The following is a 27,965-nucleotide window of genomic DNA, read 5'->3' as shown; positions in this document are numbered from 1 at the left end:
GCTCCCCCCGTGCCGGGGGTGGTCGGGCCCCGCTCGGCGTCGGGTTACTGGGGCGATGGGCGCCGCCCCGCGGGGGAGGCGCCGCTCGGCTCCGCTCGGTCCCGCTCCGCTCGGCGCCGATCGGTCCGGCCGGCCCCGCTGCGCCCGCGCCGGTGAGCGGGGACGGGAGCGGGACAAGGGCCGCCGGCGGGGCCGGGACCGGGGGATGCGGGCCCGAGGGATGCGGGGCCGGGGAGCGCGGGGCCGGCGGCGGAGCGGAGCCGCGCGGGGCCTCGGCCCGGGGGCTGCGGGGCCGGGGGGCGGCGGGCGCGGGGCTCGCGGGGGTCCCGGCGCGGCGCAGGGGTCCCGGCTCCCGGCGGCCCGGTCGGGCCCGGGGGCGGGGCTGCGCCTTTTGTAGCCAATGGGCGCCGCGCGGGGCGGCCGCGATTTGCATGCGGCCGGAGGAGCAGGCGGCGCAGCCAATGAGCGGCGGCGGGGCGGGGCCTGCCCCCCACGAGGGCGCCGAGCCGAGCCGAGCCGAGCCGAGCCGAGCCGAGCCGAGCCGTACCGTACCGTACCGTACCGTACCGTACCGTACCGTACCGTACCGTACCGTGCCGAGCCGAGCCGAGCCGTGCTGTGCTGTGCCTGAACCGTGCCGTTCCGTGCTCTGCCATTCCGGGCCATGCCGTGCCGTACCGTTCCGTGCCAAGCCGAGCCGTGCCGTGCCTGAACCGTGCCGTGCGTGCCGGAGCCTTACCGGGCCATTCTGTGCCGTGCCGTACCGTACCGTGCCGTGCCAAGCCGAGCCGTGCCCGCCGTCACTCCGATGCCGCCCGGCTGTGAAGTCGGCGCCAGCCCCCAGGCAGGGCGCGTTACCGGGTCCCGGGGGCTGCACGCCCCCGCCGGAGCTGCCCCCCGAAGCCCTCCTGAAGGCGGCCCCGGGCCCAGCAGGGCGCTCCCGCAGCTCCCCGCAGACCCAAAGCGTTCCCCTCGTGGCCCCCCGGTGTTGCAGCAGGGCAGAGGCGTTGAAGCCCGGGTAACTGCTGCCGAACGAGCAGGCAAACCGAACAGAAAAGTGCAAACGTTTTCCCAAATATTTCCCAAATATTTCCCCGAACACCCTCCCTGTCGTGGCAGAGGGGCCAGCTGCAGCGGCTGGACTAAGCCCAGGGCAGGTGACCCCGTGTGTAGGTGACGGGACGTGCGCGGCTGGCCGTACGGAGCGACCTCCATCGCCGCGCTGATGGACGGTTCCTGCCTCCCCACGGCCCCGCTGCTGTGCGCGCCCCTGGGGTTTGCTGCCAGACGCTCCCGAGGCGTGAGGCGCTCAGGTCCGTACTTCCCAGGGCTGTCTCCTTAAGGTGGGGATGTCCGGGCAGCCCCGAGGCAGCCAGCAAGCCCCGGGTGCCTTTGCTGTTGCGTGTAACACAGACGATTTGGGACGCTTCATGCAGGCTCTCTGGGGCTCCCGTCCTGGTAAAAGCCTTTTGGCAGAAGAGAGGAGCACGCACGTCGCGCCTCCAGAAAGCAGAACTGCCCCTGGCGTTGTGCATGCAAGTGCATCAAGCCAGGCTTCCAAAATCGCAGGTTGCTTCTAAACCTTGCACTGCTGCAAGCCACATTTCCATGTCATGGGTGAGTGCCAAGAGAGGCAGGGTGGCCAATATACAGAACATTCATGTATGCAGTGAGAACGTGCATTATATAATAATTGCATATACATGGATGCGATGCTTCTCCTGCTGGTTCACAAGAAAAGCCTCTGCTTGCAGCTGCTAGCAGGAGGTACAGGAGAGCAGTGGTTTTTACATTTATTTTTTTAACCTCATGCTTTTAAGGCAGGGAGCAGGGCCGCGGCGTCCCAGGCACCGTCACCAACTCCTCGCTCTCGGTGTGCAGGTCCGTGGGCCAGGCACATGGCACAGGGAGCAGAATAACTCCTCGTGCAGGTGAACACAGCTTGCTGGAGCAGCAGAGCTGCCAGGCCGGTGCTGCAAAGCTCCCGTGGAAGGGCTGGGCTGGGTTCCTGCCCCGTGTCCTGCACCCTGCTGCCCGAAATCCTGCAGCTCAGTGAGTGGAGCTTGCAGTGCTCGGCACTCTCAATAAATCTTGGCATTGGCTTGTCTTTTTTTTTTCTTTTTCCAAGTGTTTTTGTGCTGGCCAGCACGCTTGTGCTTCTGGAGCTGCCCCTGCACATGTTGGCAGGCGGTTCCTTGTTAGTCCTGGTGCGTTGGGAAGTGGCACCACGTCTGGTGGCCCCACCACCGGCAGGACCGCGTCTGCGTCTGCGCGCAAAACTTGCTTGGTTTTTCATCAGGGAAGTGTGGTTACAGTCAGAACAAAATTTGCATGCAGGCTCAATTCCTGGCTATTTTGGGACTCCTGAGGCAGATGTCTTTCCCCATTTTTCCTGAGCTGCAATCCCAGATCCGTGCCGGCGCTGGGAGCGCAGCTGTGCTGCGGCACTCGGTACCATGTGCCCCGCGAGCCACGGTGGTCAGCGCTCGCTGGGGGTGCCGCAGAGCGCCCAGTTTTCCTGATTTAAACAAAAATAACCTACTGTGCGAGCTGCCTGCTTCTCAAACCCTGACCCTTTTTGTTCACTTGGCCCCTGGTTCTCGTGTTCAACCAAGCCTCCAGCAGTATCAGCTCACTCCAGTGATACAGCGCTGTAATGGGGCTGGGGACAAGCCTGCTCTAATTCCTCGGGTGCCTCTTTGGCCTCCAAACCGCGTGTTTTGGGGAGGAACCTTCCAAGATGGCAAAAAAAGCAAAAGTCAATTAAAAGGTGGCAACCACTGCCAGCCAGGTCATTATTAAATGTCTCTTAACGTACACCAGGAGCTCTCAGTGTCTCTGCAGAGACAAACGCACAAATTATTTATCAGTGCCAAGGAGGAAGGCTTGGTGCTCAGGGTATCCGACAGCTCAGGTTGAAGTGCTGTGGTACCAGCCACTGCCCGACTGCCCAGAGTCCCCCAGAGCCACGTGGGGCGTGGGCTGGAAGGCAACCCGGCACCACAGCACTCCCGAAATGTGGCTCTGCACCCCTGGGCATTGCTGGGGACCCCTGCCCATCACGGCCAGGCACGCCGTCCCACTCCCCCCCGGCTGCAGTGGGTGCTGGTGGCATCCTGGGTTTCTTTCTGCTGCTGCTGTTCTCAGCTCCATGCAGCAGCGGGATGCAAACCGGCCGCTGCCTCAGTTGGTGCAAGTCTTGCTCGCTGCCTGGCGCAGAGCTCCCCAGGCTCTCCGCTGTTATCTTTGGATATTCTCAGCTCCTGAGGCCAGAAGGGGCCACTGCCACCATCCCGTGGGGCCAGCAGCACCCTGGCCTCACACAGCCCCGCTCCTGCTCCACACGACACTTCCCTCTTCTTTTATTCCATAAGAAAAGCCTCCGGCATGATTGAAAAGCATCCTGTGGCGGAGACGTCCCGCTCCCCTCCCTCTGAAGCAGCCCCAGCACCAAGCCTGCCTTTGTGCCGCGTCCGGGGCGGCGGGCGCAGCACAGCCGCCGCTCGCTCTGCGCACGCTTGCGCTCCCGGGGGGCGCGGGGCTGGGGCCGCAGCGGCGGCAGCGACACGGTTAAGGCACCGGCGGCATCCGTCGGGCACGGGAGCCCAGGCTCGTCTCGTCGGCACGGTGCGGCGCAAAACTTGCCGAGTCAGGATGTGAGCGCGGTGAGGACGCGTTTGCTGCATCCGTGCTTGGCAGGGGCTCCCCCGCCTCCCGCCGCGCGCTTCCGCGGGCACGAGGCTCTGCTCCGAAGGGCTGGTTTTTGGGGAGCCGAGGGGAATGGGATAAAAAATAACACCCGCTGCGTCTGCCTCCAGCGTGCGTGAGTGCTCGCGGTCGCTCTGGACCGGCACCTGGCACCGCTCTCCAAAATCTGCAGAGCCTCCATCTCTGCCAGGCTGCTCTCTGCCGTCAGCTGATTTGCGTCTCATTTTTTTTTCCTCCCAACTGCACATCTTCGCCACCGAGGAAGAAAAACTTTCGGGGGGAGGCTGGCTTTGCGTGCCTGCAGACCGTGGAGCTGAGGTAGGTGCGCAGCTTCGGGGTGCTGCTGCCCTTCGGCGTGCCATCGGCCGGCCCCGCAGTGCCGCTGCGCCAGGCTGTGGGTGCCTCGCCCGCAGGTGCAGTGCAGCAGGAGCCCGGCCGCGGGCTCTGCGGAGGGCAGCGTGGTTCAGCGGGGCTGCACATCGGGGGCTTGCGTGTGCTCGGGTGCGTGACGGGCAGCGTTACTTTTCTGCTCGCATACGTGAATGCGAAAAGAAACAATCCCGCTTGGTGTGCCACATGTGGTTTTAGGATTTGTCATTGACTCCGGGCGCTGAGCAGTGCCGAGTGCCTGTGCTTCAGAGCGCACGGTAAAATTGCAGGCGACCTCACGTGTTGCAGCTAGACCCCTGCCGGGCGGCTTTGTTGTTATTTTAATGAATGGGTTATAAACATACCCGAATGCCCGGGCTGCTGCAAGGAGCCTGCGGTGCAGCCGAGGCCGGCCGGGCTCTGCAGGGTCCCGTGCGGGCAGGGGGAGTCCTGCCCCACGCACCCCAGCAGCCACCGCTGCGGGCGGGGGGCATGGGGGGCGCGGGGACCTGGCTGTGCCGGGGACGTGCAGGGCATGAGGAAGGAGGCGATGGCAGGAGGCGCTGGGTCTAGCAAAGCATTTGCAAGTCACAGTAGGGCAATATGACTAATCGTCCTGAAGTCATCTTTTCCGTAGAGCGCTGGGGGGGGGGAATTCACTGTGGACGCTGTTTACCAAACCCTGAAAAAAAAAAAAAGAAAAGAGAGAGAAAAAAACAAATCACCAGGACAGGCACCTTGAGTGGGGAGAGGCTCTGTGCGGTCACACCCGCACCCCGACAAAAGGGCTGGGAGCTGTGCTGGATCACGGGCATGGCGGGGGTCCCAGAGCCCTCCTCCCACCCCACGCTCGGGGTGCTCAGCCTGGGGACCGCCGTGCCCCAGCCGCAGCAGTGGCGGCTGCAGTGGGGAAGGAAGGGCCTGGGAAGGGGGAAGCATCAATTCGGCCCTGCCGGGGCTCAGCAGAGCGGCTGTGCCTGGGGGGCTCCCGGTGGAGCAGCCACCCACAGCCGGTGCTGTCCCACCGAGATCAGGGCCGCCGATGGGCAGGGCGTCGCGGGATGCCCCGTGCTGGCTTTGCCACCAGGGAAGGTCCGGGCGGAACCAGAGGTGCCAGGTTTCCGCCCGCCCCATGGGCTGCCGCCGACCGGAGCTGGGGGTGCTCGGGGGGCCATGCTCGGGGCTGGCTGGGGCGCTCAGGCTTCACGTGGTGGCTCTGCCCAAAGGCAAGAGCCAAGAAGTAGGCGCAGGCCCTCACTTTGGCACTTCAGTGTCACTGCTCATCTGCGGGGCAGTTTGATTTCAGTCAGCGCGTTCCCATGTCCGCACCACGCCTGGTCAGGACCGGGGTAAAGCCATGCAGTCAGATCCCGGCAATTAACGCTCTAATGAACGAGTCTTAAAGCCTCCTTCAAACCATCCACCCGGCTGGACCAGCAGAGCCTCAACCCTGGGCCGCCTTGGCCCTACATCCTTGCAGCATCTCAGCGGCCACTCTTTCCTGACCCATCGTCCTGGCACGGGTTGGGGATGGGGATGGGGACGGGGATGGGAGCTGGGTGGCAGCCAGCGTTCAGGGCACCCCTCATGCCCGGGTCCCAGGCGCATCCCGCACTTTTATACCCAACACCCCAGAGAAGAGAACTCTTTTTCTTCTGTTTCCACACATCACCCTGCAGAAATTTGTGCTGGGTTTTGCCCCGATGAAGCTGAAGCTGCAGGAGTTGTCCCGGGCTCCCTGCAGGGAAACGGGAAGGTGCCGGCACCGGAGGGACGGAGCTTCAGGCAGCGCCTCTGGCTCCGAGCACCTGGAGGGACGCGCTGGTGGCCCGGCAGAGCTGCCCTGTCCTGGGGATTGGTGCTGCCCTGTGGAGTGCTGTGCCATGCTATGCTGTGCCATGCCGTGTTGTGCCATGCCGTGCCATTGCCATGCCGTGTTGCCCCACGGTGCATGCCCCTCATGGCACGCCGCTCTGCTTTGCATCTGGGGCAGGTCCCTGGGGCACCGCGCACCACCCGGGCAGAAGATGCCTCGTGGGCCTCACGTCCCTCTCCACATTTTAGGGCTGCCAGCGGTTCCCCAGTGAGCACAGTCACAGCTTGGCTCTGCCGCGCTGCTGTGGTGGGAGCGGAGCCTTTGGCGTCGGCGGTGCTGCCCCACTGAGCTCCTCAAATAGGGCTGGGGGGCACCCGGCACCAAGGGGGTGGCTGGGGGCCCCCACTGAGAGGCAGGGCTGGCTCACCAGAATTATCCACAACGCCTGAAAAGTGCTACTCCTAAGCTGTGCAATAGTTTTGAGCCTGTTTCTGGCCTCTCCGTTCCCTCTGCTCGCGCAGACACAGAAGCGGTGCCGCTGCCCCAGCTGTGGGTCGGAGGGGGGGTCCCCTGGTGCAGCTCCCCTCGGCCTCATCACCTTGCTTCCCGCTAACTTTGGTGGGGCAGGCAGGAGGTGCTGTGCGGGAGGAGCAGTGCCTGGGCTGGCGGCTGCGGCTAGCCCTGCGCTGCCGAACAGCGGGAGGTGCTGTGCGTACAGGGTTTCTGATCTCCGGGAGCAGAACTGCCGCTCCTGCCCGCTTTGCCCTTCCCGGAGCCCCTTTGCAGGGACTCTCGCCCCCTGGGGATGCTTCCAGCTTTGCCCATGGTGCTTGGTCTTTCCTTGTGGGCTGCAGAGCACTGCTGAGGCTCCCGGGGTACTTTGGGGGAAGGCGCTTGTGCTGCAGGACCCATGGGCAGCACGGGGGTGCCGCACACCCGCTGGGGGCCACGCTCCGCAGCATCCCGCTGGGGTCACGCTACGCAGCGGTGCCCGGGCTGCTCTGCCGCAGGGAGCGGCGCAGCAGCGGGAGGGCAGCTGCCTCCTGCCACTAGAAAAATAATCCTGTCCTCGCTGAGCTGCTGCGAGCCGCGCTCCCGGCCCTGCTGCGCGAGGGGGGCCGTTGGCGCAGGGCTGCAGCGCGGCCGCGGCGCTCCCGCCGTGCTGGCGAGCGGCTCGGCGGGGACGGGCCCCGGCTGCCGCAGCCGCTGCCATTGGGCCGCGAGGGCTGCAGGGGCTGCGCCGCCGCGCGCGGGCTGCGTGCGCGCCGTGCAGGGATGCGCGCGGGATGCGTGCCGGGAGGCGAGCGCGCCGTGCGCCAGGCCCTGCACCTGCTGGGGAGGCAGCGCGGAAACGTCTCGCTCCAAATCCAGGGCACAAAGCAGCTCGCTGCCTGCGGGGTAAAGGTTCGGTTTCACGGGCCTGCGGATAGGTCTTTTAAATTTAAAAGACTGAAATCCCCCCCCTTTCTCTCGGAGCTCCTGCACCCCCCTCATGCAGTAGCGAGCAGACTGCAGGAAAAGCCAGGGTAATTTTCTTTTCTGGTTGTGCTTGGGAATAGCACATACACTGCAGAGGGAGCCTCACGGGGTTGTTTCAGGGTTGTTTTTTTTTTCCCTGTCAGCAAAATGTTTAATTTTTCAGGCCCTGAATTTCTTCACTGTTTCCTGCTGTGTTGTAAGACTGCTGCCGCACAGGGCTGGGCCTCACCAGTGCAGCTCTGCAGCCCCAGAGCTGGCTTGCCCCGTGGCGTGTCCTGATTGCCTCCTGCGGGCAGCAGCGCAGGCAGCAGCACAGGCAGCAGTGCAGGCAGCAGTGCAGGCAGCAGCGCAGGCAGCAGGCAGCCCCGCTCAGCACCCAGCAGCACGCCAGCAGTGCAGGCTTGCACAGCATCCTGCTCACTGCCCAAGCACGCAGCCCCCAGCCTTGGTCCGTGAACCCCACGCGCTGGGTTGTGTTCTCCCAGCCTCTCAGAGAGTGCTGGCTTTTGGAAGCCACCAGCCCCCGAATTTTGGGGAAAACAACCCAGTAAGGGGAGCTGGTGGCACTGGGCAGGGCAGGGTGGGACGGGTCTGGGGGAGACGCAGGGACACGGGGTGAGCAGCAGCCAGCAGCGGGTTGGGGTGCTGGGGTCGCAGCGGGGCTCCACGCAGGGTGGCGGGGACCACGCCGTGCCCCTGCCGCACGCCCATCCGGCTCGCAGGCTTCAGCGACAGGAAACGCCGTCATTCGCACGCTCTGCAAACCTGTGTCTGGTTCAGCTTATTCTTCCTCTTTTTTTTTCAGAGGGTAAGGCAGAGAGCGGGGCTTGGTACGCGAGGCTGGCTCCATGTATCCGGAATCAACCACTGACTCCCCGGCACGACTCTCGCTGAGGCAGACGGGCTCCCCCGGGATGATCTACAGGTGAGCACCGGCCCGGGTGGCCCCAGGGGCTCGGCAGGACCCAGCAATCCCGCAGCCGTTGGTGTGCTTGGTGGAAAACCACTTCCAGGACTGCCAAACCGCGGGCAGCCCCGGGGCGCCAGGGCCTCGTTTTAAGAGCTGATTCCTCCAGTTACCGTCCGGGAGCATGCCGGTACCCGGTGCATCGGGCACCCACGGGTGGGTGCAGCACAGGGGGGCACCACCAAATCCCTGCCGCCACCACCGGTCCCGGTTCGGCCGCGCGGTCCCGCCGGGCTCTCCACCTTTCTAACGCGGTTTGTGGCATGTTTCTTCTCTCTCCTCCTTGCTGTCGGAAGCGCTAGGTATGGGAGCCCCAAGCGCCAGCTCCAGTTCTACAGGTAACCGAGTCCTTTCTTTCTCCCTAAAAACGCCCCCGGGAAGTAGAAATGTCCCACACCGGGGAAGCCCCTCACCTGCGGCTGCCCCATGTCCACGCAGGGCTCAGGGAACCCCTCGGGACGTTCCTCTGCGCGCCTGCCGGTTGGCCCGGCCGTCACTTAAATCCTCGAGCCATAGAGTATCCTGATCTGGAAGGGACCCACGAGGATCATCAAGTCCAGCTCCCAGCCCCACACAAAACCAAGCCATATATCTGAGGGCACTGTCCCAACGCTTCTTGAACTCAGGCGCGTGCTGTCCGTCGGGTCCGTGATCCCTGCGCGTGCTGGGTGCTGCCCGGGGCGCTGGGGAGCGGCACCGCGCACCGAGGGCACCGGCACGGCGCCGCTTCGCAGGGCTCTGGCCTGGCCGGCGCAGGGGCCAGCGGGGGGCTGGGACACGCCGTTGTCTCCTCGCCCTTGACAAGCCTGGCTCGGCTGGTGCTGTGCGGAGAACAGCCTGAGCCTGTTAGCTTTTCCCAAGGGCTGCTCCAGGAATCCGTCCAGCCCTTTCATCTGCTCCTTCCATTTAGAGAAATGTCATTAACTGATACATAAGACAACACATGTTTTTTCTCCAACCTTTTACTGTCTAAAATTAAAAAGGCACTTTTCCCTGGCACATGGTGCCAGCAGGGCGCTGGGAGCCACTTCAGTGCTTCCAGGGACACCGTACACAGCGGTGCCGGGCCGGATCCGGCCTGGCCACCACCAGGACAGCCCACGGTGGTGCGAGGAGGTGATGCACCGTGGCCTCCCCCTCCATCCCCCAGCACGGCATGTGGATGGAGGAGAGGGTGACAGGGTCTGGAGCAGATCTCCATTTAGGAGAAGCGTGTCTGCCCAGAGGTGTTTGTGTTTTGGACCCGGCGTCCCTTGGCAGCCCAGCTGTGAGCCCTGCCACCACGCCGAGGGGCTCCTCGGCACCCCGGGTGCCGCCGCCACGCGTGTCCCGGCGGGGCGCAACCTGTCGCTGCGAGGCGCCTCGCTGCAGCCACCAGCGAGGGGCGGCTCCGGGCAGGGGAAACGATGCCAGTGTTCATAAAGCAGCTGCACATCCACAGGCTTTTAGAGAAGAAGTCATGAATAATTGAGCTCCTGTTCGCTAGGAAGAAAATACCCTAATAGGGCTAATGGAGCGCTGCTAAAAAACTTGACTCTGGAGGGACCTGTATTCACCAATTGCTTTGGATGCTAAGCATCGACACTCCCCTAATGAAAAAAAACACAGCTGTGCATGTCTTATAGCTGTCCAAGGGAACCCTAACAACCCAGAGCTTTTCATTTTAATGAGCAGGATCCCCAGAAGCCGGGTGAGTCCGAGCAGCCGGGTGGCGCGGGGCTGGATGCGCACGGGCCCGGGTGGCACCCGGTGGCTCCGTGGGCGCGAGGAGGCGGCTCCCGGTGTGCGAGGGGTGCATTTGTCTGGGCAGGGGTCTGTGCGCCCCCAGCCACACAGCGGGGCCTGACGGGGGTCAGAGGGATTTCCCTCCCGAGGTAATGCAGGGCTCGTTTGGTTGGGGGTGTTTTCGTTTGTGGTGGTGCTTTTGTTCTGTTGCAGGCAGGGTGTGAGATGTCGGGTGTGGGCTGGAAAGCTCGCTGTCTGCCCCTGGAGGGGGGCACCCGCCTCGGGCTCACCGCTGCCTTTTGGCACCGCGGCACCGCTCGTTGCGCCCTTGGAGCACCCTGTGGCACATTTGGCTCTGAGTGCTGGGGTCCCCGTGGGCTGGGGACGGGGGGTGCTCGGGGGTCCTGCCTGCAATCCTCCACAGAACAGCAGCTCCTGCTTTGGCGTGTCGCTGCCCGGGCTTTGTCAGCTTTTCCAGCCCCCCCGCTGGGGCACTGCTTCTCGTTCCTCAGCTAGCACAAAGTTTTTGCTAATAAGTTGCCCGTGGACGCACCCAGTGCTTCCGTGCTCTGCCTGCCGCCTGGTAATGTTGCTCAGCCAAAAATCAGAGAGGTGTCAAAACAGGGCATGCAGTTAATTACCACCTCGCTCCTTGGAGCAGCTCACATCACCCCCACCGACTTCATCCGCTGCCTTAATTTAATTGCAGCGAGATGAAGCCAGTGAAGTGTGCAGCAGCGCTGTGCGCTCCTTTGATTTTCCTGGCTGCTGTGGAGCGAGGGAGCCCTTGGGGCCGGGGAGCTGCCGGCACCGCGGGGTGAAATCCCTCAGCTGCGGGGAAGGGCTCCGTGCCGGCACTGCCGGCTGCAGGCCCCAGCTCCGAGGCACAGCAGAAAGTGTTGGGTGGGCGCAGGAGGTCGGAGGGGTTTTGCTTCCCACGCCGCTGTCCCCAGCTCCGTGCCCGCTGCCTGCCGCTGGGTGCCCCCACCCAGAGCAGGGGCTGGGGCACCGGGGAGCGCTGCCCCTCCAGCCAGCAGCGGTCAGCACACCGCCAGAGCTGGTGTTTGCGAGGTGTTCAGGTTTTGTTTTGTCATAGCCCCGCCTGACCTCAGGAGAGGCGATCCTCTTTTCATATTTCCCTGCATTTTAGGAACTCTTGCTGCGTGATTTTCCTGAACAGGAGGAGTTCTACGGTATTTTCAAACACATTGTTTATCCCAGAAACTCCCCAGGGTTTTCAGTAATTCCTTGCAAGTTAATGCTCTTTTTTTTCTTTTTTCCTCTTTTTCTGCTTTTTTCTTGAGGTCACACTTCACTGGAAGAGCGCACACTGCTTTCAAGCTGTGCTGCCGTAAAACAACTTCTCAGGAAAAAAAGAAAAAAAAAACAACGCCAGCAGTGGGATGTCGGGCACAGCCAGGCTCTGTGCTGGGCTCTCCCCATCCAGGGCCCGTTGGGAGCCCCCAGACATGCGCAGCTCGCTCAGGCCCTAAATGCAGTGGGTGTTCCAGAGAGCAGCAGGGAAATCAATGCCACCTCCTCGGTGCCGCCACCAGCGAGGTCGCAGGCGCTGCCGTGGGGTGCTGGGCGCCTCCGGCCGTGCACGGCACCCGCTGTGCCGCAGGCTGTGTTCAGTGCCGCGCTCGGCGCCGTGCTGCTGCTGCAGGGAAGGTGTTGGCTGGCGGCACGGGCTGCAGCAGCCTGCTGCGGGCACCACAGGCACCCCGAGGGCTGCCAGCGAGCGCCCGGCGCCTGCGGCCCTTCTGCAGGACTCCTGCCCCACGGGAGCCCCGCGTGGCCGTGCGTCCTCGCTGGCCAGCGAGCGTGGCCCATGTGCAGGCACCGGCTTCTGCCAGGAGCTGCAGCACCGCTCGTTCCACCCCAGCCAGTTCCAGGGGCCGCCCGCGTGCCTTTGCTGTGCATTCCTTAGGGAAACGCAAACCGGTTGCAGCCCGGTCGGTGCCCGCCGTGGAAGCAGAGCCGTGCCTCAAGGCGGGCACATGGCAGGCTGTAGTGGTGCACCCAGCTCCGCACCATCACAGCAGGAGCCCCAGGACCCCGCTGCATCGTGCAGTGCTTGTACCCATGCCGTGCCATGCCAGGAGGGCAGCGTGGTGGGGCTGAGCCCCACGTGAGCACCCCATGCAGCCCCATCAGCAGCATGGTCCAGCCCTGGCAGCACCCCTTCCATTCCCCTCCCTGCTGCTGCGCTGCATTTGCCATTTCTTTTGCTCGTTGGCTTTCCTGTGCCGATTTCTGTTCCGCTTAAGCCAGTTGTTTTGCCATTTATCGCCAGGGCCCCTTGTCCCCTCCCCGGGCCGCGCGAGGGGCAGACCTGCTGCGGGTCCCCACGAGGCCGGGCACGAGGCTGGGGCCCTGGGGCGCCGCGGCGCTGCGGGAGGTCGGGGCGACTGCCCGGCTCTCTGCGCCGCACCCCTGAGCGCCCGCCGCCCGGCCGGCCCGCAGCCCCCGCGCTCGGGCAGCAGGATGCTGTCCATGACGTACAGCGAGAGCCTGCGCAGCGTGGCCAGCCGGCACCACCCGGACTGGGGGCTGCAGCAGCCGCGGCGGGCGGACGCGCTGGAGCTGCGGCGGCTGCGGGACGTCCGCGCGGCGGCGCAGGCCAAGACGCTGGAGGAGTTCCTGCGGACGCACGGGCTCTCGCTGGACGGCTGCACGGCCCGCGCCACCGGCATGAAGTACAGGTAAGGGGCCGCGGCCGCTCGGGCAAAGCGTCGCGAGCACCAGGCGTGCCGGCCGGGCACGGAAATCCCGGCGGCGCCAGGGCTCGGTGCGGTGCCCGGGTGCGGGGCGGCGTCGGAGCCGGCTCCGCGTGGCGCTTCCTGCAGGCGACGCGCTGACGCTGCCCGGCCAAACGTAGCAGAACGCGGCCTCTCTCTCGATGAGGGTGCGATCCTTTGCAGTCCCTCGAGGGAAGGAGATCTGGCGCGGTGCGTGCAGGGGAAGCTGAAGTAAATCAGCGCCTTGCTGTCTCGCTCGGTCGATGGTGCTCTTTAAGCTTCCCGTCTTATTTTTGTTTTTACTTCAGTGTTGGTGGGAAGTTTGGAAGTGCAAATGTATTTTGTGCAACTGCGCGGCCCTGGCCTTTTGCAGTGTTTGCAGGAGGATTTAATGTGTGCCTCCGGGTGCCCTGTGCTCCCCCGGCCCCTCTGGCTGCAAAATTAAACACCGACGTGGGGGGGGGGGGTAGAATAAAGCTGAGAAAATGTCCTGCTGAGCCGGAAAGCTGCCTGTGAGCACAGGGACAGCTGGCACCATTAATTTTGCATGTAGGTCCAGGGCGCGGTGCGGTGAGCGGCGTATCAGTGTTTCAGCTCACTCTTGTCCCCCTCATTACGGCACCGTTGCCGGAGGGGGGATGCGCAGAGCACCCGCAGCTTCCCAGCACAGCCCCCAGCCTTCACGCCCCCGCAGGGGAGAGGGCAGCAAGGGCGAGGAGCTGTCCTGGCCGCTTAACAAAAAGCAGAGGTAGCATTTACACGTCGCAGCAGAACATTTAATATTCCTGCGGCAGTTATTTATTGATGGAGTGCACCAGCAGGCACGGCCCTTGGGCACCTCCTCGCGCGGGGCCGCCCGTGGCCCAGGGGACAGCCCAGGGGACGGGGGCGGCTCGGGAGAGCTGCTGGGGCTGCTCCTGCAGACCCGCGGCCGTTCCCTGCACTGGTGGCTGTGGGCGAAAGCTGTCGGCAGCGTTAATCTGGGCTCAGCGCTGCGGGGAGATTAGCACGGGGCTGCTGGGGGCACGGAGCTCCCCCCCGCAGCTGGGGGATGCAGAAGCGCCCGCGATACTCGTGCCCCCGGGGAAGGTGCCCGCCTGGGTCGGCCACAGGAGAGTGGCAGGAATCCTTTCGGTGGGGAGCGCAGCAGGATTCCCCCCGCCCGGGGCCGGGGTCTGCTCGCGCTGCCGCCCGCGGATTACCCAGCCCCGCCGCCCGCGCTGAGGAGCTTTGAGGCAGAGGGAAGCCCGAGCAGATCACAAGTTGTCTCGTTGCATCGGAGGCTGATTTATGTAATCCCCCTGCACGCCCCCGTAAGCCAGTCCCCAGCCCCGAACCATTTTCCTTGTGCTCCAGAAATGACTGCACAGCGCTGCACTGGCAGTCCGGCCGGAGGCTGGCTCGGTGGTTCCTCTCCTGCTCTGACCACGACTTCCCGGCCCTCGGAGCCCTGCCTGCTGGGGCACAGCCGCGTGTCCCCCCGGCACGAGCAGCCGCTGCAGAAATGCCCACGGAGCCCGCGGCCGATGGCCCACAGCCACTCGTGTCCTTCCTTCAGCAGCAGATGCTGGAATTGGGTTTCAGCTTGATTGATTTAGCTCTTCTGTGGGGAAGTTTCAGGGAAGAGTCACACAGCACCAGCTTCACACCCAGCGAGGCTTTTGCCCCAGGAGAAAGCGGGAGAGCTGGTGGCATCTCCACGGGTTGCGCATTTACCCAGTAATAATGTACTTTTTAATGTGCAAACACTCCTGTGAGAGATTTTAAATCTGACTTGGATCAGCTTAGGAGCAGAGACACGGCACTGTTATTGCACAGCTGAAGGAAGACAACAGACCCCTTCACGGCCAGGGGCTTCCTTCCCCATCGTTGCCTGTTGCACCCCAAAACCCATGTCCTGCGGCTGGACTGGGGGAGCAGCACCTGCAGGGCAGGGTGGAGGCAGGGATGGAAGCCGGCAGGGCTGGCCACTGTGACCCCAGGGATTTGGCCCCGGTGGCAGTGGGGGGCAGCCCCCTGGGTCTCTGTGCTGGCCAGGAGTTGTGAATGCGCTGCTGTCAGCACTCCTCCGCGGAGAGAGATTCAGAGGGACAAGGTGAAGGCAGAGAATTCGAGAGGCTTTCCAGCAGCCCTGCGCAGCAGAGGCACGCGCTTCAGAAATAAAGGGGGGTGTGCGCCTTCCCGGCACGGAGCGGCTGGAAGTGGTCATGTTTCTGCCTCCCCGCCTGCTCTGACATGGTTTGTTTGCTTCCTAAAACTCATCAAATATTGATGGCCTGGAGCTGATATAAGCTGGGTCTCTCGACCCAGCCCCGCAGCCGTCATGTTGGCTGAGTGATGCTTCGCAGACGTTAGGAGGAGGGCCCTGCTTCGCAGAGTTTGCCGTCTAAATTTAGGCTGCTGCCGCTGCTCCCTGCCGCCTCCGCGGCCGCGGGAGGGTCGCAGGAGGCGAGGGGCGCCCGGCGGGCGATGCCGGGGGGCTGCAGCGCAGCGCACAGCCCTGGCCACGCGGTGCCCAGGACACCAGCCCCACGGGGGGCACGCACCCTTCTCCCCCGCGCAGCCGGGGCGTAGGGACGCTCCCCACGGCACGGCACGGCTGGACCCACCGGCAGCATCGGCGACGCTCGACGGAGACCCCGGGGTCTGTGTGTCCGGGAGGGGGCTGGAGGCGGAGGACAGCACCGCGACGTCCCCAAGTTTGCCTTTAACCCTCGGACAGGCAAGCACTGGTGCTGCCGCGGGCTGAGAGCGAACACACGGCGTCTGCTGGCTGCTGTGCTTTGCCCTCTCCTCCGGGACCTGCGCGTTCCTGGGGGAAGCCCTCCCCGTTATCCTCACCCCTGACGCTCCGCAGCGCGCCCGGGAGGAGCGGCTGAGCCCCGGGGAGGGAGGGAGCCCTCCAGCCCGAACCGCAGGGCACCATGCAGGTCTCCTTTGTGTGCTCCGAGCACAGCATAAAGAGCCGGAGCGCCGAGGACCGGCTGAACCGGCAGAATGCCAGCAGCCCCAGCCTCGGCACACGCAGCAAATTCCGGGCAGTGGCCATGGTCGCCCGGAGCCTGGGGCAGCTCTCGGTGCAGAACGCCCCGTCGTCCAGCGAATCCAGCGTGAAGCAGCCGGGGATGAAATACAGGTAGGAGAAGGATGCGCTGCTCGCTCGGGAGATGTGCTGCCGCTTCGGGTGCGTGTGATACCCCTCGCTGTGATTTGTACAGGAGGGAGGCTCGGGGCTGGGGGTGTATTATTCCCATCTTCCTGCTCCAGGTTTCTCGGAGCTACAAGTGCTGGTCTGCTCCGTGTGTGCATTGCTCGCCTTCATTTCCTTCCTCGCAGTTTGCTGTCTTTCCCCTCTCAGTATGGTTTTGGTCCAACCTAATGTAAAACAGTGGAATGGGAAGGGAAAAAGTAGCCCAGAAATGCAGTTTGGGGTTTAGGAGGACCCGTGGTGCCTGGTGAGCCTGTGGGAGCGGGCAGCGGCTGAGCTGGGGAAGTTGGAGACTCCGTGGCACACGCTTGTTCGTGGGCTGTGAAGGCATCGGGGGCTTTGCAGCGCTGCCAGTTCACTCACAGCCCCAGGGAGCGTGTGCTGAGCTGTGAGAAGTGTTCGGACCCTGTCTGTGTGTGCGGGCCTGGAAATGAAGCACGGCGTGTGCACAGCGTGCCCCGGCCGGCACAGGCTGGGTTAATGCGCTCAGCGCCCCGCGCTCGGGCAGGGGTTCCCCACGTAGCTGAGCTCCCGCCGAGCCCCAGCTGATCGCGGCAGCGTGCTCCCGCTCCAGCCCAGATGCGAACGGTGCTGGGATGCAAAATGCATCAGGCAGGCCTACCGCTGGAATGAGATCAGCCGTCGCCCTCTGTTATCTTCCTAATTAGCCACGTCCCCCTCGCCTGGCGTGGCTGCGTGCACCGCCCGGGGCTTGGGGTGCCCGGTGTGGCGGGGCTCAGCTCGGCGCTGGGCAGGGTGGGCTCAGCGCCGTCCCGGGGTGCGGAGAGCAAGCATGGGCACTGCCACAGCCAGGTCTCCCAGCGGTGAAACCACAGACACAATGCATACGCCAGCGTCCTGTGCGCCGCTCTCCCCCTGCCCGGTTCCTCTCCGAGCAGGCAGACGCGCTCTTCCAGCTCCCTGGGCCACCCCTCTGCCAGGCAGTGACCTGCTCGGGCGGCTGCCGGAGCCAGGGTCCCTCCGAGAGCCTCAGGAGGTGATGGTGACGGTGGCACGGCACCTGCACCAGGGCCACTGAGGTCTCCAAACAGCCCTGCTCTCCTCCATACAAAAGCTCCTTGCAAACAGACCTGCTGTACGGGCCCTCCACCGTGCGAGGGGACGCCCATTCCCTGAAATTCCCCTGCGTGGCCTCCCCAGGTAGCTGCACGTGTCTCGGTTTGGCGACCAATCCATAAACTTCTGAGCAGGAACGCCATGAGCAGAGGCACTCCCATTGCTCCTGTGCCAAGGGGCTGCCTCCCGTGCTCGGGGGGGTGCTCCTGGAGCAGTAGCGGTGCCCATGCGGCGTGACACGGGTCGGGCGAGCCATGGCTGTGCTCCTCCCCATGTCACAGCCCCACATCCCTGGCGTTCACCGTGCTGACAGCCCATGGCGATCGCCGCTGCCCTCTGCTAAGCAGGCTAAAAATAAAATGGGTTTGAGACGTGGAGCATCTGCTCCGTGGCGCGGGAGCAGCCCGTGCCTTGCAGATGTTGGACAATGATGCAGCAGCGCAGAAAGAAAGCGTCCTGATTAATCTCAGCCTGAAATTAATAAACGGCATCGCCGTCCTGCGGCTCTGCTCCCTCCGTCCCCGTGCCCTCAGCCCTGCGTCGGGCGGCCGGGCCGGGGCCGGGGGGGCCGGGGGGCGCGGGGGGCCGCGGGCCCTCGCAGTTGCTACGCGACTCGGCTCCGGCAGCCGCGCGCGGGCGGGCTGCAGCAGCTCACCTACACTTTATTTATTTTAATGCTTGTTGTTTGAACCTTTGTGATTTTTAAAAATGCGCTATCAATCACTGTGGCAAAGGCAGGAAAGACGCCTGCCAGCCTGGATTCGTTCCCGAAAGAATATTCTCCACTTCTTTGAGCCAGCCAAATTTTCAGCATCGTGCAGGGGTGCTCCGTGCCTGCAGGCGCCTGCTCCGCTCGCGAGCCGCTTCTCCCCTCGTGAGCTCCCGGCGATGCCGACAGGGCGAGGACTGGCGGTCCCGGGGGCAGTGTCCCACATCAGGGCAGAGCTGGGCACCGCGCTCCCCCCTTGGGGTGCGCCCCGGCACGGATGCGGCCACGTGCTCCCCCGGCAGGCGCTCCCTGCCTTGCCCCTCGCGTGCTTTTTCCTGAGCCGTGGCTCGTTGTCACCGTACGGGCACGGAGGCTGCTGACACAGTTATGGGGCCAGGCTGGGCACTTCCCGTTCGCTTTTGCTGCCGGCATGCCCCTGTGCATTCAGCCAACGTTGATTGCTCAGTGATCTCTGGTTTCATCAGCAATTATTGTCTCTCGGAGGAGCCGCATCCACCTTCCCTTTCTGTTGTTCTTTCTCTTGTACCTTCTGGCTCGCGACAGCCCCAGGTTTATTTCGGTTTTTCCTGGTTGCAGAAGTAGAGCAGTGACTGTGGTCAGGTCTCGGTGCTTTCAGCTGGGCTCAGCTGTTTCATCTTTCCCCCCTCCTCCTATTTTAAAATAAATGCCTGACCTTTCCAGCCATGATTTGTGGTTTAGAGGAGAGACGTGCGTCTGTTGGGTTCTCATTTCAGAGGGTCACTTCAGCAGCTGTCTCTACACGCAGTGTGGGCCCTGGTGCTGTGTGCGCCTCTCTGTCCCCATTGCTGCTCTCCCACCCCCCTGCTGTGCAGTTCCCTGTTTTTGTCTGGGCTTTTCCCCCTCTCTTGCTGGTGGGGGGCACCAGCACCTCGGGGTGTCCGGCTGGGGGCACTGGGGGCCAGCTGCTGCCTGTCCCCACGCAGCTCAGGGCAGCCCAGGCGCCCCAGGACCGCTGGCACCGCTTCGTGTCGTGCAGCGATGCGCGGGACATGCAGGGAGCAAGGTGCGGTTCTGTGCCCGCCCCACGGCACGCAGGGCCGTTGTGCATTTCACTTCGTCACCGGTGCCCGTTCCTGGGTGGGTTTCACTCTCCCCGCTGCCCCTCACCTCCCGCACGGGGATGTGAATAAACGCAGCCCCGGCCCCGCAGCGTGCGGGCGGGGAGCTCACGTAGGCTGTGCCCTCCAAGAGCCGGGCAGTGCCGGGGGGGGTCGTCTTTTTAATTAGCTTAATTAATTATCATTGTGAGGATTTACGATTGCTATTCTAATGGGTCTCTGTCTTGCAGAAATCTGGGCAAGTCTGGGCTGCGAGTGTCCTGCCTCGGCTTGGGTGAGTGCCCGCGCCCCCCTGCACGGCTCCTGGCTCGGCGGCGCGCAGCGGGGCTCCCGCGCGCTCTGTGGGGGAGAAAAAGCGGATGGTCAGAAAGCACGCCTCAGCTGCTGGCACGGCGTTTCTTGCACTCCCAGCAGCTAATTGTAGCCAAAAATTTCTGCTTTGTCCTCAATACGCACGCCGGCTTGGCGCAGCAGCGGGGGCAGCGCCCTCACAGAGCCAGCTGCTGGCCTCAGATCTGGCTGGGAACGTGCGCGGGACGAGCGGCCCGGTGGGCTTCCAGCCCGTGTGAGCCGCTTACAAAGCACAGAGAGATGTATTTACGGCTCTGCGATTGTCGCTGGCGACAATGGGTTTCTGTGAGTGAAACGTTACCACTCGCTTATGAAGATAAGATAAGAGGGGGCTTTCTTCCGGGCTGGCAGCAAAGCTGCGATGTGGCCCAGAAGTTCTCACGTGGTTTTCTCTTTTTCTCCCCCGACATAACAGAAAGTGAACGGTATGTGCTGCAAGTGCTTTGCCACATGCGTTGGTGCAAAGCGTGGCCACCGCACATGGGAGCTGTGCCAGGGTAGCTGGGGTGGGCGGTCGGGGCACGGCGCGGTCGGGGACGGGACAGAGCCCCCCCATGGCATGGCCCCACTGCCACCTGCCCGCACCTGCGGCCACTGTGCTCAACGTGTGACTTCTCTCCTCCGCAGGAACATGGGTGACTTTCGGAGGGCAGATCACGGACGAGGTAAGGACGGGGCTGACTGGCGTTGCCTGTGCCCCACGGCACGCGCTCTCGCTCCCCACCGGCAGGGCTCCCCCATGGCCATGGGCCCAGCCGCAGGGCGCCGCATTACGGAGCCGCCCTGGGGCACCAGGACTCAGCTCGGGCTCCTCTGAGCGCGTGGCCACGGCTGCGGCTCTCGGGCATCCCCCCCAAGCACCCCCGCTGTGTCTTTGCAGATGGCCGAGCAGCTGATGACTTTAGCGTATGACAATGGCATTAATCTCTTCGACACAGCAGAGGTCTACGCTGCTGGCAAGTGAGTACCCCGCTTCGGCACGAGGGGCTGCATGTGCTGTGTGAGCCTTCCTCACCTGGCTCTCCCTGACTCCTCCTCACCCCAGGCCGCATCCTGAGCTCTCCTCCAGTGTTCCTGAGCTGCTGCCAGGCTGGGCAGCCGGGTGTTGAAGCTGTGCGGTGCCACGGGGCAGAGAGGTGCTGAGCTGGGCTTTGGGCTGGAGAGTGCTGAGGCATCCTCAGTCCTCTCACAGCTGCAGGCTGCGGTATATTTAGCATTAAAAGCATCAGCACGGATATCGACGTAATAGCAAAACCTTTTTCTTCCCTCAAACCCACTCCTGCGTTACCCAGAGACTTGGGCAAGGACAGTGCTGCCTTCAGCAAACTCAGTCCCATGTGTCGGTGAAAGAGCCCCAGGCAGCCTCCAGCCCTCACAGAGCCCCTCAGTACTCGTTGGGTGATTTAGGCAAACACATCTGGATTTACGGAGCCCTTCAACACTGCTCGTGGCAGCTGCCGGGCTGGGCTGTAGCTGCTGGCGGGCGGTGGGCAGTGGGTTTGGTGGGCAGTGGGTTTGGTGTGCCGCGGGTTTGCCATGCGGTCACTGCGGCACTGCAGAGCCCCCGCTGGGACGGGGCCAGGCTCTGCCGCATGCTGCAGCCCCGCGCTCACCGGGTGTCGACAACTTGTTGGGTTCGTGGCTCTTTGCAAACCATCCCTCCAAGCCCCCGTCCAGCCCAGTTCTCCAGGCACGTTGGATTTCCTTGTACCTGAGGTTTTCAGAGACAGCCGTGCTCATTCACAGCGTTGTACGAGCAGTATTAAAGCTCTTCAGTACAGTGTTCCTGCAGACACTCCAGATTCTAAATATTTGAAAGAGAGTTTGAAAGGATAGGTGATAAGCATTCCAGCAAGCCCGTTGCCCCCGAGAGCAGTAATGAAGGCTTGCTCGCCCTCCTTGCAACAAGCGTTGCTCTCCATTAGCTCGGTGAGGACAGCCATTGTCATGCAGGTTGGTTTAAAAGTTTGGAGAGTGGAAATAATTAAATCATTCTGCTTCTCCGCTCTCATTTTCGGAAGTCATTTCACATTTGTTCAAACATTACGTCTCGCCGTGCCCTTTCCCGTGGAGGTGAGGGCTCTGTCCAGGCCACGCGGTGCCGGCAGAGGGGTGACAGGAGGCGGGGAGGCTGTGCCGGCAGCTCCCGCACCGGCTCTGACTCAGCCATCACAAACCACAGCCAGGGAGCACCCCGAGCAGCCCCGGTGCTGGGGCACAGAGCAGGCACGGCCCACCCAGGTGGTGCTGGGCTGCATTTCTTCCCCCTCCGTGCTGACCTGGTCCCATCGCAGCCCCACGCCTGCACCAGGACGGCAGCGTGCGGTGCCTCGGGACGCAGGGGCAGCGGGTGGCTCTCCCAGGGCACCATGTGCCAGGGCTGCTCCGCGGGAGGGATGGCCCCGTTGCATCGCGGTGCGAGGAGCGGGCCCACACAGCCACTTAAAAATAGAAAGCTCTCGTTGGGGAGCAGCAGCACTGCCGGAGGAGCCGGGAAATGGCTCTCCAGAGGGCTTGTCTCCAGCGTGGCGCCCCTGCCTGAGCGAAGCTGCCCTGGCCAAGCCTCAGCCCTCTTGCAGACACCTGCGCTCCCCTTCCCCTTCTGCTCGCCCTCAGGAGGCTTTAGCAACCCCCAGGGCGAGGGTCTGGGGCTGCATGCGCAGGGCTAAGACCATGAGGAGGGCAGCACAGCTGGCCCTGGGGCAGGCACCGGGCCCTGGGTGTCCCCACCGGGCTCTGCCTGGGCCCTTGGCGCTCATCCGCTCCTCGCCCTCCGCTCCCGCTGCTCCCCAACGCCGCTTGCAGTCGCTTCTCATTACCGAAGCGTTCCTGACCTAATTCCTGTACCAGCCTAAAGAGCTCACGGCTTATGTCTCCCTTTCTGTAGGGCTGAAGTTGTGCTGGGAAACATTATCAAGAAGAAGGGGTGGAGGTAGGTATGACTTTCCCTGGGTCAGGCATTTCACAGCGCTTCGTTTTCATGCAGCAGATTTCCTTGGCAACTGCGGTGCTTACGGGCTGGGGAAGGAGCTGGGGGCTGGGGGCACTGCTGCTCGCGGGCAGGGGGCCAAGCAGGGTGCAGGGCAGGGCGCACGGGGCTTTGCAGGCACAGCAGTGACTCTCCCCTCTCCCTGCAGACGATCCAGCCTGGTCATCACCACCAAAATCTTCTGGGGAGGAAAGTAGGTAGCACACCCACCCTGCCCTGCAAGAGAGCGGCCAGCGCACGGCGGGCCCTGACCTGTGCCTCCTCTTCTTTCAGAGCAGAGACGGAGAGGGGGCTGTCCCGAAAGCACATCATAGAAGGTAGGGAGCGGGCAGGACGCGGCGCCACCGGCTCCGGCTGGCCGCGGAGAGCCCGGCGTGCGGCGACCACCCCTGACGGCCCCTGTGCTGTGCGGCCAGGTCTGAAGGCGTCCCTGGAGCGGCTGCAGCTGGACTACGTGGACGTGGTGTTCGCCAACAGGCCCGACCCCAACACGCCGATGGAAGGTAGGGGCCACCGGCGCCACCGTGCCATCCGGGTGCTGGGACGTGCCGGGCGGGAGCAGGCGTCCAGACCAGGTCCCCGGGGCCGTGCCCCTTCCTCAGCGCCACCGCGCCGCTGCCCCCAGGTCCCGCTCCTCCCCTCTCGCCTCTCGGCGGTGCGGAGAGGCGGCGACCCGCTGGTCCCGAGCGGGAGGGCTGCCTCCCGGCAGCCTCAGCTGTGCATCGCATCGTGCGTCTTGCATTTCATTGCCATCCGTGGGTTTTAATCATGCTTTGTGTGGCAGGCTTTCTCTTCTAAAGCGTGTTTTCCATTACTGAGCATAAATCCTTCCCTCTGTCAATGCGTTCAGCACGGGCACAAAGTTAAAGCTCTGCAGAACGCCCCCTCCCTCGCCCAGTGCCAGGAGCCTCCCCGGCCACGCTTGGACAGCCGGAGGCTGCTGCCGCGGTGCTGGAGGCGCCCCCAGCTCCACGCCCCTCGTCGTGCCCTTCGCTGTGATACGCCGGCAGCTGTAACCTCTGGTCTCTCTACATCTTTCTTTTATCACCAGGGGACCCATTTAGTTCTTCCAAGTCAAGAACATTCATCATAGAAGGTACATCGTACCCGCAGTCTGAACCCCAGCGGCATTTTATGGGACAGAACCCGCACTTGTCTTTAATTTTAATTCCTTCCCCCCCGAACAATCCTCTCCATAAAATGCGCAAAGGAAAACAGCAGCAACAGCCAAACAAAAATACACCCCCTGCCCCCGAGAACATCTTGCAAGTAAAGGAACAAAGCAAACAGCTGGTGGCTCCCCTCCCCGTCGCCTCATCTCACCCCCGGTCCTCTCCCCATGCATGGCTGTGGTCGGGCGTGCTGCCGCTGGAAGCACTGCTTTAGCCCCGTGCCGCGGGGCTCAGAGCGCACGGGGGGCGCTGGGAGAGTGCTCGGGAGCGGGGCGAGCGTGCCAGGGGGAGCACGGCACGGTCCTTGTTGCAGGGATTTCAAGTATCATTCCTACATGCAGGGGGTTCAAGTCCCCTGCGTGGCAGGGAGCACAGAGGCTGGCGGGGAGCTGCAAGGCGCCACTGTTAGAGCAGACCGGCTCCCAGGTGCCGTGGTGCCAGCTCTCGGCCCTGCCCTGCCGCTTGCACCGGGCTGTGCCGGGTGTTTCCCCTCAGTATGTGGGTACGGGGCTTGGGCAAAAGCCTACCTAGCGACGCGCCACTTGACACAAGTTTTAATGAGTGGAGAAATCCAAACCCAGGTGATTTCCAGCCCCGCTGGATGCAGCTCACTCGCTGGGTGCGGGGGGGGGGGAGGCTGGGGGCAGCCGGCTCCGTGCTCAGCTGCAGACCCGCGGCTCTTCTCTCTCCATCCCAGCTGTGAGTGCATGGGGAGCACCCCGCGGCAGCCCCATCTCCTGCCGGAGCCAGCAGTCCTTCCAGGTGCAGCTTTTCCTGCTGCCCTGGGCGCTGCCAGCCCGTCCCCCTGCGGGCACCGTGCGGGGCCGCAGCCCAGCACCCAGCTAGCTGCACGCAGCCTCCCCCAGCCCCAGGCCACCCCTGTTTGCCCCCCTCCCTGCACGTGCAGGACCAGGCTTTCTCCACGCGGCCCTCTCTCGTCCCATGCGGAGCTGCCAGAGCCTTTGGTTAACACAAACCCAGTGCCTGGCCGAGCTGCCAGCCCACTGGTGCATGCGCTGGCGGTGTTAAACCAAGCCTTGTCTGTTTTCCTTCCTGCTTCCTCCATTTGGCGTGGCAGCACGTCCTGGCTTGCAACCCAGCCTGCATGGTTCAGAGCTGCCTGGGGCCAGCAGCTGAAGATGCAGCCAACCCCCCCCAGCCGAGCAGCACAAGGCCGAGGTCGCGATGCTGGCCCAGGGGCCACCGGTGGTCGGTCCCGGCACCGAGCCCCTTCCTCCGGGCTGCAAGCCCCGGATGGGGCAGTGAGCCCAGCTGCTCCTGCTCAGCATTTCGTTTTGGAGGTCAGGGCGGTGCTGGGTGCAGAGGACGAGCTGCTTCCTGCAGCCTCCCCATGGGCAGCCTCCGGACAGCCTGGCCGATCCGCAGCTCCGTGTGTCCCATCCCAGCCCGTTCCCCGAGCTGTGGAGGCGGGTGAGGACGGTGGTGCCTGGGGACGCGTGCAGCAGGCGTGCTTTCCAGCCGGTTGTAACCAGAAGGTTGGACGAACGCCCGCCAGCTTCCCCCTCTCCTGCGGCGTTTACAAGCAGCCTTGCAAGCACTGTACGACGTGGTGGCCCCAGGCACCCTCGCTGCATGCCGGTGGGTCCGTGCGCATCCTGGAGCCATTCTGCAAGAGACCCATGGTGCTGCCAACACCACTTACTAAATGCAGGGTTTGGGGAAGGTGCTCTTTTTTGTGTCTCCTTAAGCCCTGTTTCGCCTGCGACTCATTTCTGTGATGGAGCATTTTGGGCAAAGCTGGAGCTGGCTTTTAGCCCCCCCCACCTTGCAGGCAGCGCCAGCCTCCCGCGCGGTGCCAGCGCCAGACGCGGGGCTCAGCCTGCGCCGCCGCCCCGCGAGCAGCAGGGCACCCACACCAGCTCCATCTGGGTGCTGAGTACTCGAAGCAGCCCTTTTCTGCCTGTTTCTATTTTTCCCCTACTTTTCCTTCTTTTTGGTGTGAGGGTGATGCTTTCAGCTGGTCTCCGGGTGCCACACGCAGCGTTGGTGCTGGTGCCCTCGCAGCGGGCACCTGGTGCCTTGGGCTGCTCTCCGTGCCCCAGAGCCCAGCGTCTCCCACCCCGGGCAGCACCGGCGCCTGCTCCCTCAGCCCCCCTCCTGCTCCCTCTCCAAAAGCATCTCCTGAACACCACCCCCACCTGGGGGACCATAAATCACATCCTTTTTGTCTCTCCCTGCTCATCTCAGCACAATCACACCTAAATATGTCAGCTCCATGTGACTCTCTCATGTGGTTTGATTTGGGTCTGTTTTTAATAGATTTGGAAAAGCACTAGGTGTGGAGAAGCGATTTCCAGCGCAGTCTCTCTCTTGCGGTTCATTTTCGGTTCCCTTTTGTTTTAATTTCACGCGTCAAACTCCCGCCCCGGTTTGGTGTTTGGACGTACACTGCTTGCAAGATGTCTGTGCAGCGCCAGCCCCCCTCCCCGCGGCGTGCCCACGCCCAGCCGCGGGTCCCGCTCCCTAACGCCCGCCTGCCGCTCTCCCCTTCCTCCCCGGCAGAGACGGTGCGCGCCATGACCCACGTCATCAACCAGGGGATGGCCATGTACTGGGGGACGTCGCGCTGGAGCTCCATGGAGATCATGGTAGGGGCTGCGCGCCGCCGGCTGATGCCGTTACAAGTGCTTGCAGAGGCCTCACTGCCCGAAGCGCTGCTCGAACGGCCGCCACGGCCCCATGGGGCGGTGGGGCCAGGCCGCAGGCACAGCGGGCGCTGACGTTGCGCACCCGGGCTTTGCAGGAGGCGTACTCGGTGGCCCGGCAGTTCAACCTGATCCCGCCGATCTGTGAGCAGGCCGAGTACCACATGTTCCAGCGGGAGAAGGTGGAGGTGCAGCTGCCCGAGCTCTTCCACAAGATAGGTACCAGCCCCGTGCCCCCGAGCTCTCACCAAACCCAGCAGGAAGGGCTGGAGCGCGGGGAGCAGCCGGCTCACCCCTCTGCTCTGCTCCCCAGGCGTCGGCGCCATGACCTGGTCCCCGCTGGCCTGCGGCATCGTCTCAGGGAAGTACGACAGCGGCATCCCCCCCTACTCCCGGGCATCGCTGAAGGTGAGCCCCGCACTCTGCACGTGCCAAGGGACTTGTACTGCTCGGGGCTCCCCCAGGGAGGGGCCGGCTGCAGAGCAGGGGGGCTGTGTGTTGGGGAGGAGGTGCAGAGGTTGAGAAGCAAGACCTCAGGACATTTTTGGTTACCTTTTCCATGGAACGCACAGCACATTACTTGCAAGGTGCTGGTCCCGTCCCATATGCCATGGGATGGGACAGGCGGCGTGCCAGGGACACCCCTGAGACCGCTGCTGACCCCCCTCTCTCACCCCCAGGGGTACCAGTGGCTGAAGGACAAGATCCTGAGCGAGGAGGGCCGGCGGCAGCAGGCCAAGCTGAAGGAGCTGCAGGCCATCGCCGAGCGCCTGGGCTGCACGCTGCCCCAGCTCGCCATCGGTAAGGGGGCCGGGGAGGGGGGCAGGGGGGCGGCCGGGCCACACTCAGGCTCCACGCTCTGCATCCCCAGCCTGGTGTCTGCGGAACGAGGGCGTCAGCTCCGTCCTGCTGGGTGCCTCCAACGCAGACCAGCTGATGGAGAACATCGGAGCAATACAGGTGAGGCCCGCGCAGCTCTGCGGCGGGGACGGGACGGGTCCGGTGCTGCCCTGCACCACGTAGGAAGGGGAGGTTTTGCAGAAGAAAAGGTGTGGGTTTGCCTGATGGAATGCTGAGTCAAAGACGCTGCTGGCATGGGGCCAGCTCTGCACCCACCGTCCCACCTGGATCCTGACCACGCTCCCTGCTTGCGCACAGGTTCTTCCAAAGCTGTCGTCTTCCATCGTCCACGAGATCGACAGCATCCTGGGCAATAAACCCTACAGCAAGAAGGACTACAGATCCTAAGCACGTACCGCCGCTGGGATGCCGCGCCGCCCTCGCCTCCTGTTCGCTTGCTTACGCTTTGTTGAAGCAAAGTGGAGAGCTGTTTGCATCGAGAACACAATGCGCCGAGACCGTCTAGAGAAATCGTTTCAAATGTCGCTGCAAGAGAACATAATGCTTACTACGTAACATTTATTTTGGATGCAAGAAAAGCCACTGCCGGGGAGCGTGCAGAGGCGGTGCCCACCTGATGCCCGGCCTCGGAGCTTCCTCTCCAACTGCTGAAGCCGCCCACGCTGGTGCACGATGACGAGGGGCGCCTTGGGCTCGGGCTCCACGCTGCGCTGGCGTGGCTGGCCCCGGCACACAGCCCCGGCACGCTCGCTGGGCACTGCGCAGAGGACTCGGCCGGTGGGACCTGTCCCGGGCGGCGGCTCCGGCCGTTGCATGCGTCTCCCCGCTGCTTCTCTTCTTTACTTTGTGTTTCTGGACGAGGAGGCTGTTACATTCGGGCGTGCTCGGAGCACGGCGGCCGCGGGAGCATTGCGCGTGCAGGGCTGGCTGCTGGCCGGGACCGCACGGGCTGTAAGAGGCTGCTGTACAACACCAACAAGGAAACAACAACCAAACCACCACCAACAGCAAAGTCTTCTCCCCAGCG

General features: G+C 63.8%; 1 protein-coding gene across 10 annotated transcripts; it reads left to right on the top strand.

The window, feature by feature from the left end:
- The first annotated feature begins 46 nt into the window (after window positions 1-46).
- Window positions 47-27,939, top strand: KCNAB2 (potassium voltage-gated channel subfamily A regulatory beta subunit 2). Of its 10 annotated transcripts, XM_035557570.2 has the most exons (17): window positions 3,541-3,665; window positions 3,974-4,026; window positions 8,178-8,297; window positions 8,636-8,677; window positions 19,130-19,173; window positions 19,878-19,915; window positions 20,131-20,210; window positions 22,138-22,182; window positions 22,388-22,432; window positions 22,513-22,556; window positions 22,656-22,742; window positions 25,935-26,020; window positions 26,176-26,296; window positions 26,391-26,485; window positions 26,758-26,878; window positions 26,949-27,037; window positions 27,236-27,939. In XM_035557570.2, the coding sequence occupies exons 3-17, from the start codon at window positions 8,221-8,223 to the stop codon at window positions 27,323-27,325; spliced, it is 1,104 nt and encodes a 367-aa protein (XP_035413463.1). In that variant the 5' UTR covers window positions 3,541-3,665; window positions 3,974-4,026; window positions 8,178-8,220; the 3' UTR covers window positions 27,326-27,939. The 10 variants fall into 10 exon arrangements, with proteins under 10 accessions (XP_035413466.1, XP_035413469.1, XP_035413462.1 ...); XM_035557573.2 differs by lacking the exons at window positions 3,541-3,665; window positions 3,974-4,026 and adding an exon at window positions 47-152; XM_035557571.2 differs by lacking the exons at window positions 3,541-3,665; window positions 3,974-4,026 and adding an exon at window positions 7,261-7,419.
- The last annotated feature ends 26 nt before the right edge of the window (window positions 27,940-27,965 follow it).

This window comes from Cygnus atratus, chromosome 21, assembly GCF_013377495.2.
Source record: "Cygnus atratus isolate AKBS03 ecotype Queensland, Australia chromosome 21, CAtr_DNAZoo_HiC_assembly, whole genome shotgun sequence".
NCBI classification, from domain to species: domain Eukaryota; kingdom Metazoa; phylum Chordata; class Aves; order Anseriformes; family Anatidae; genus Cygnus; species Cygnus atratus.
This window is presented reverse-complemented; position numbering and strand designations above follow the sequence as displayed.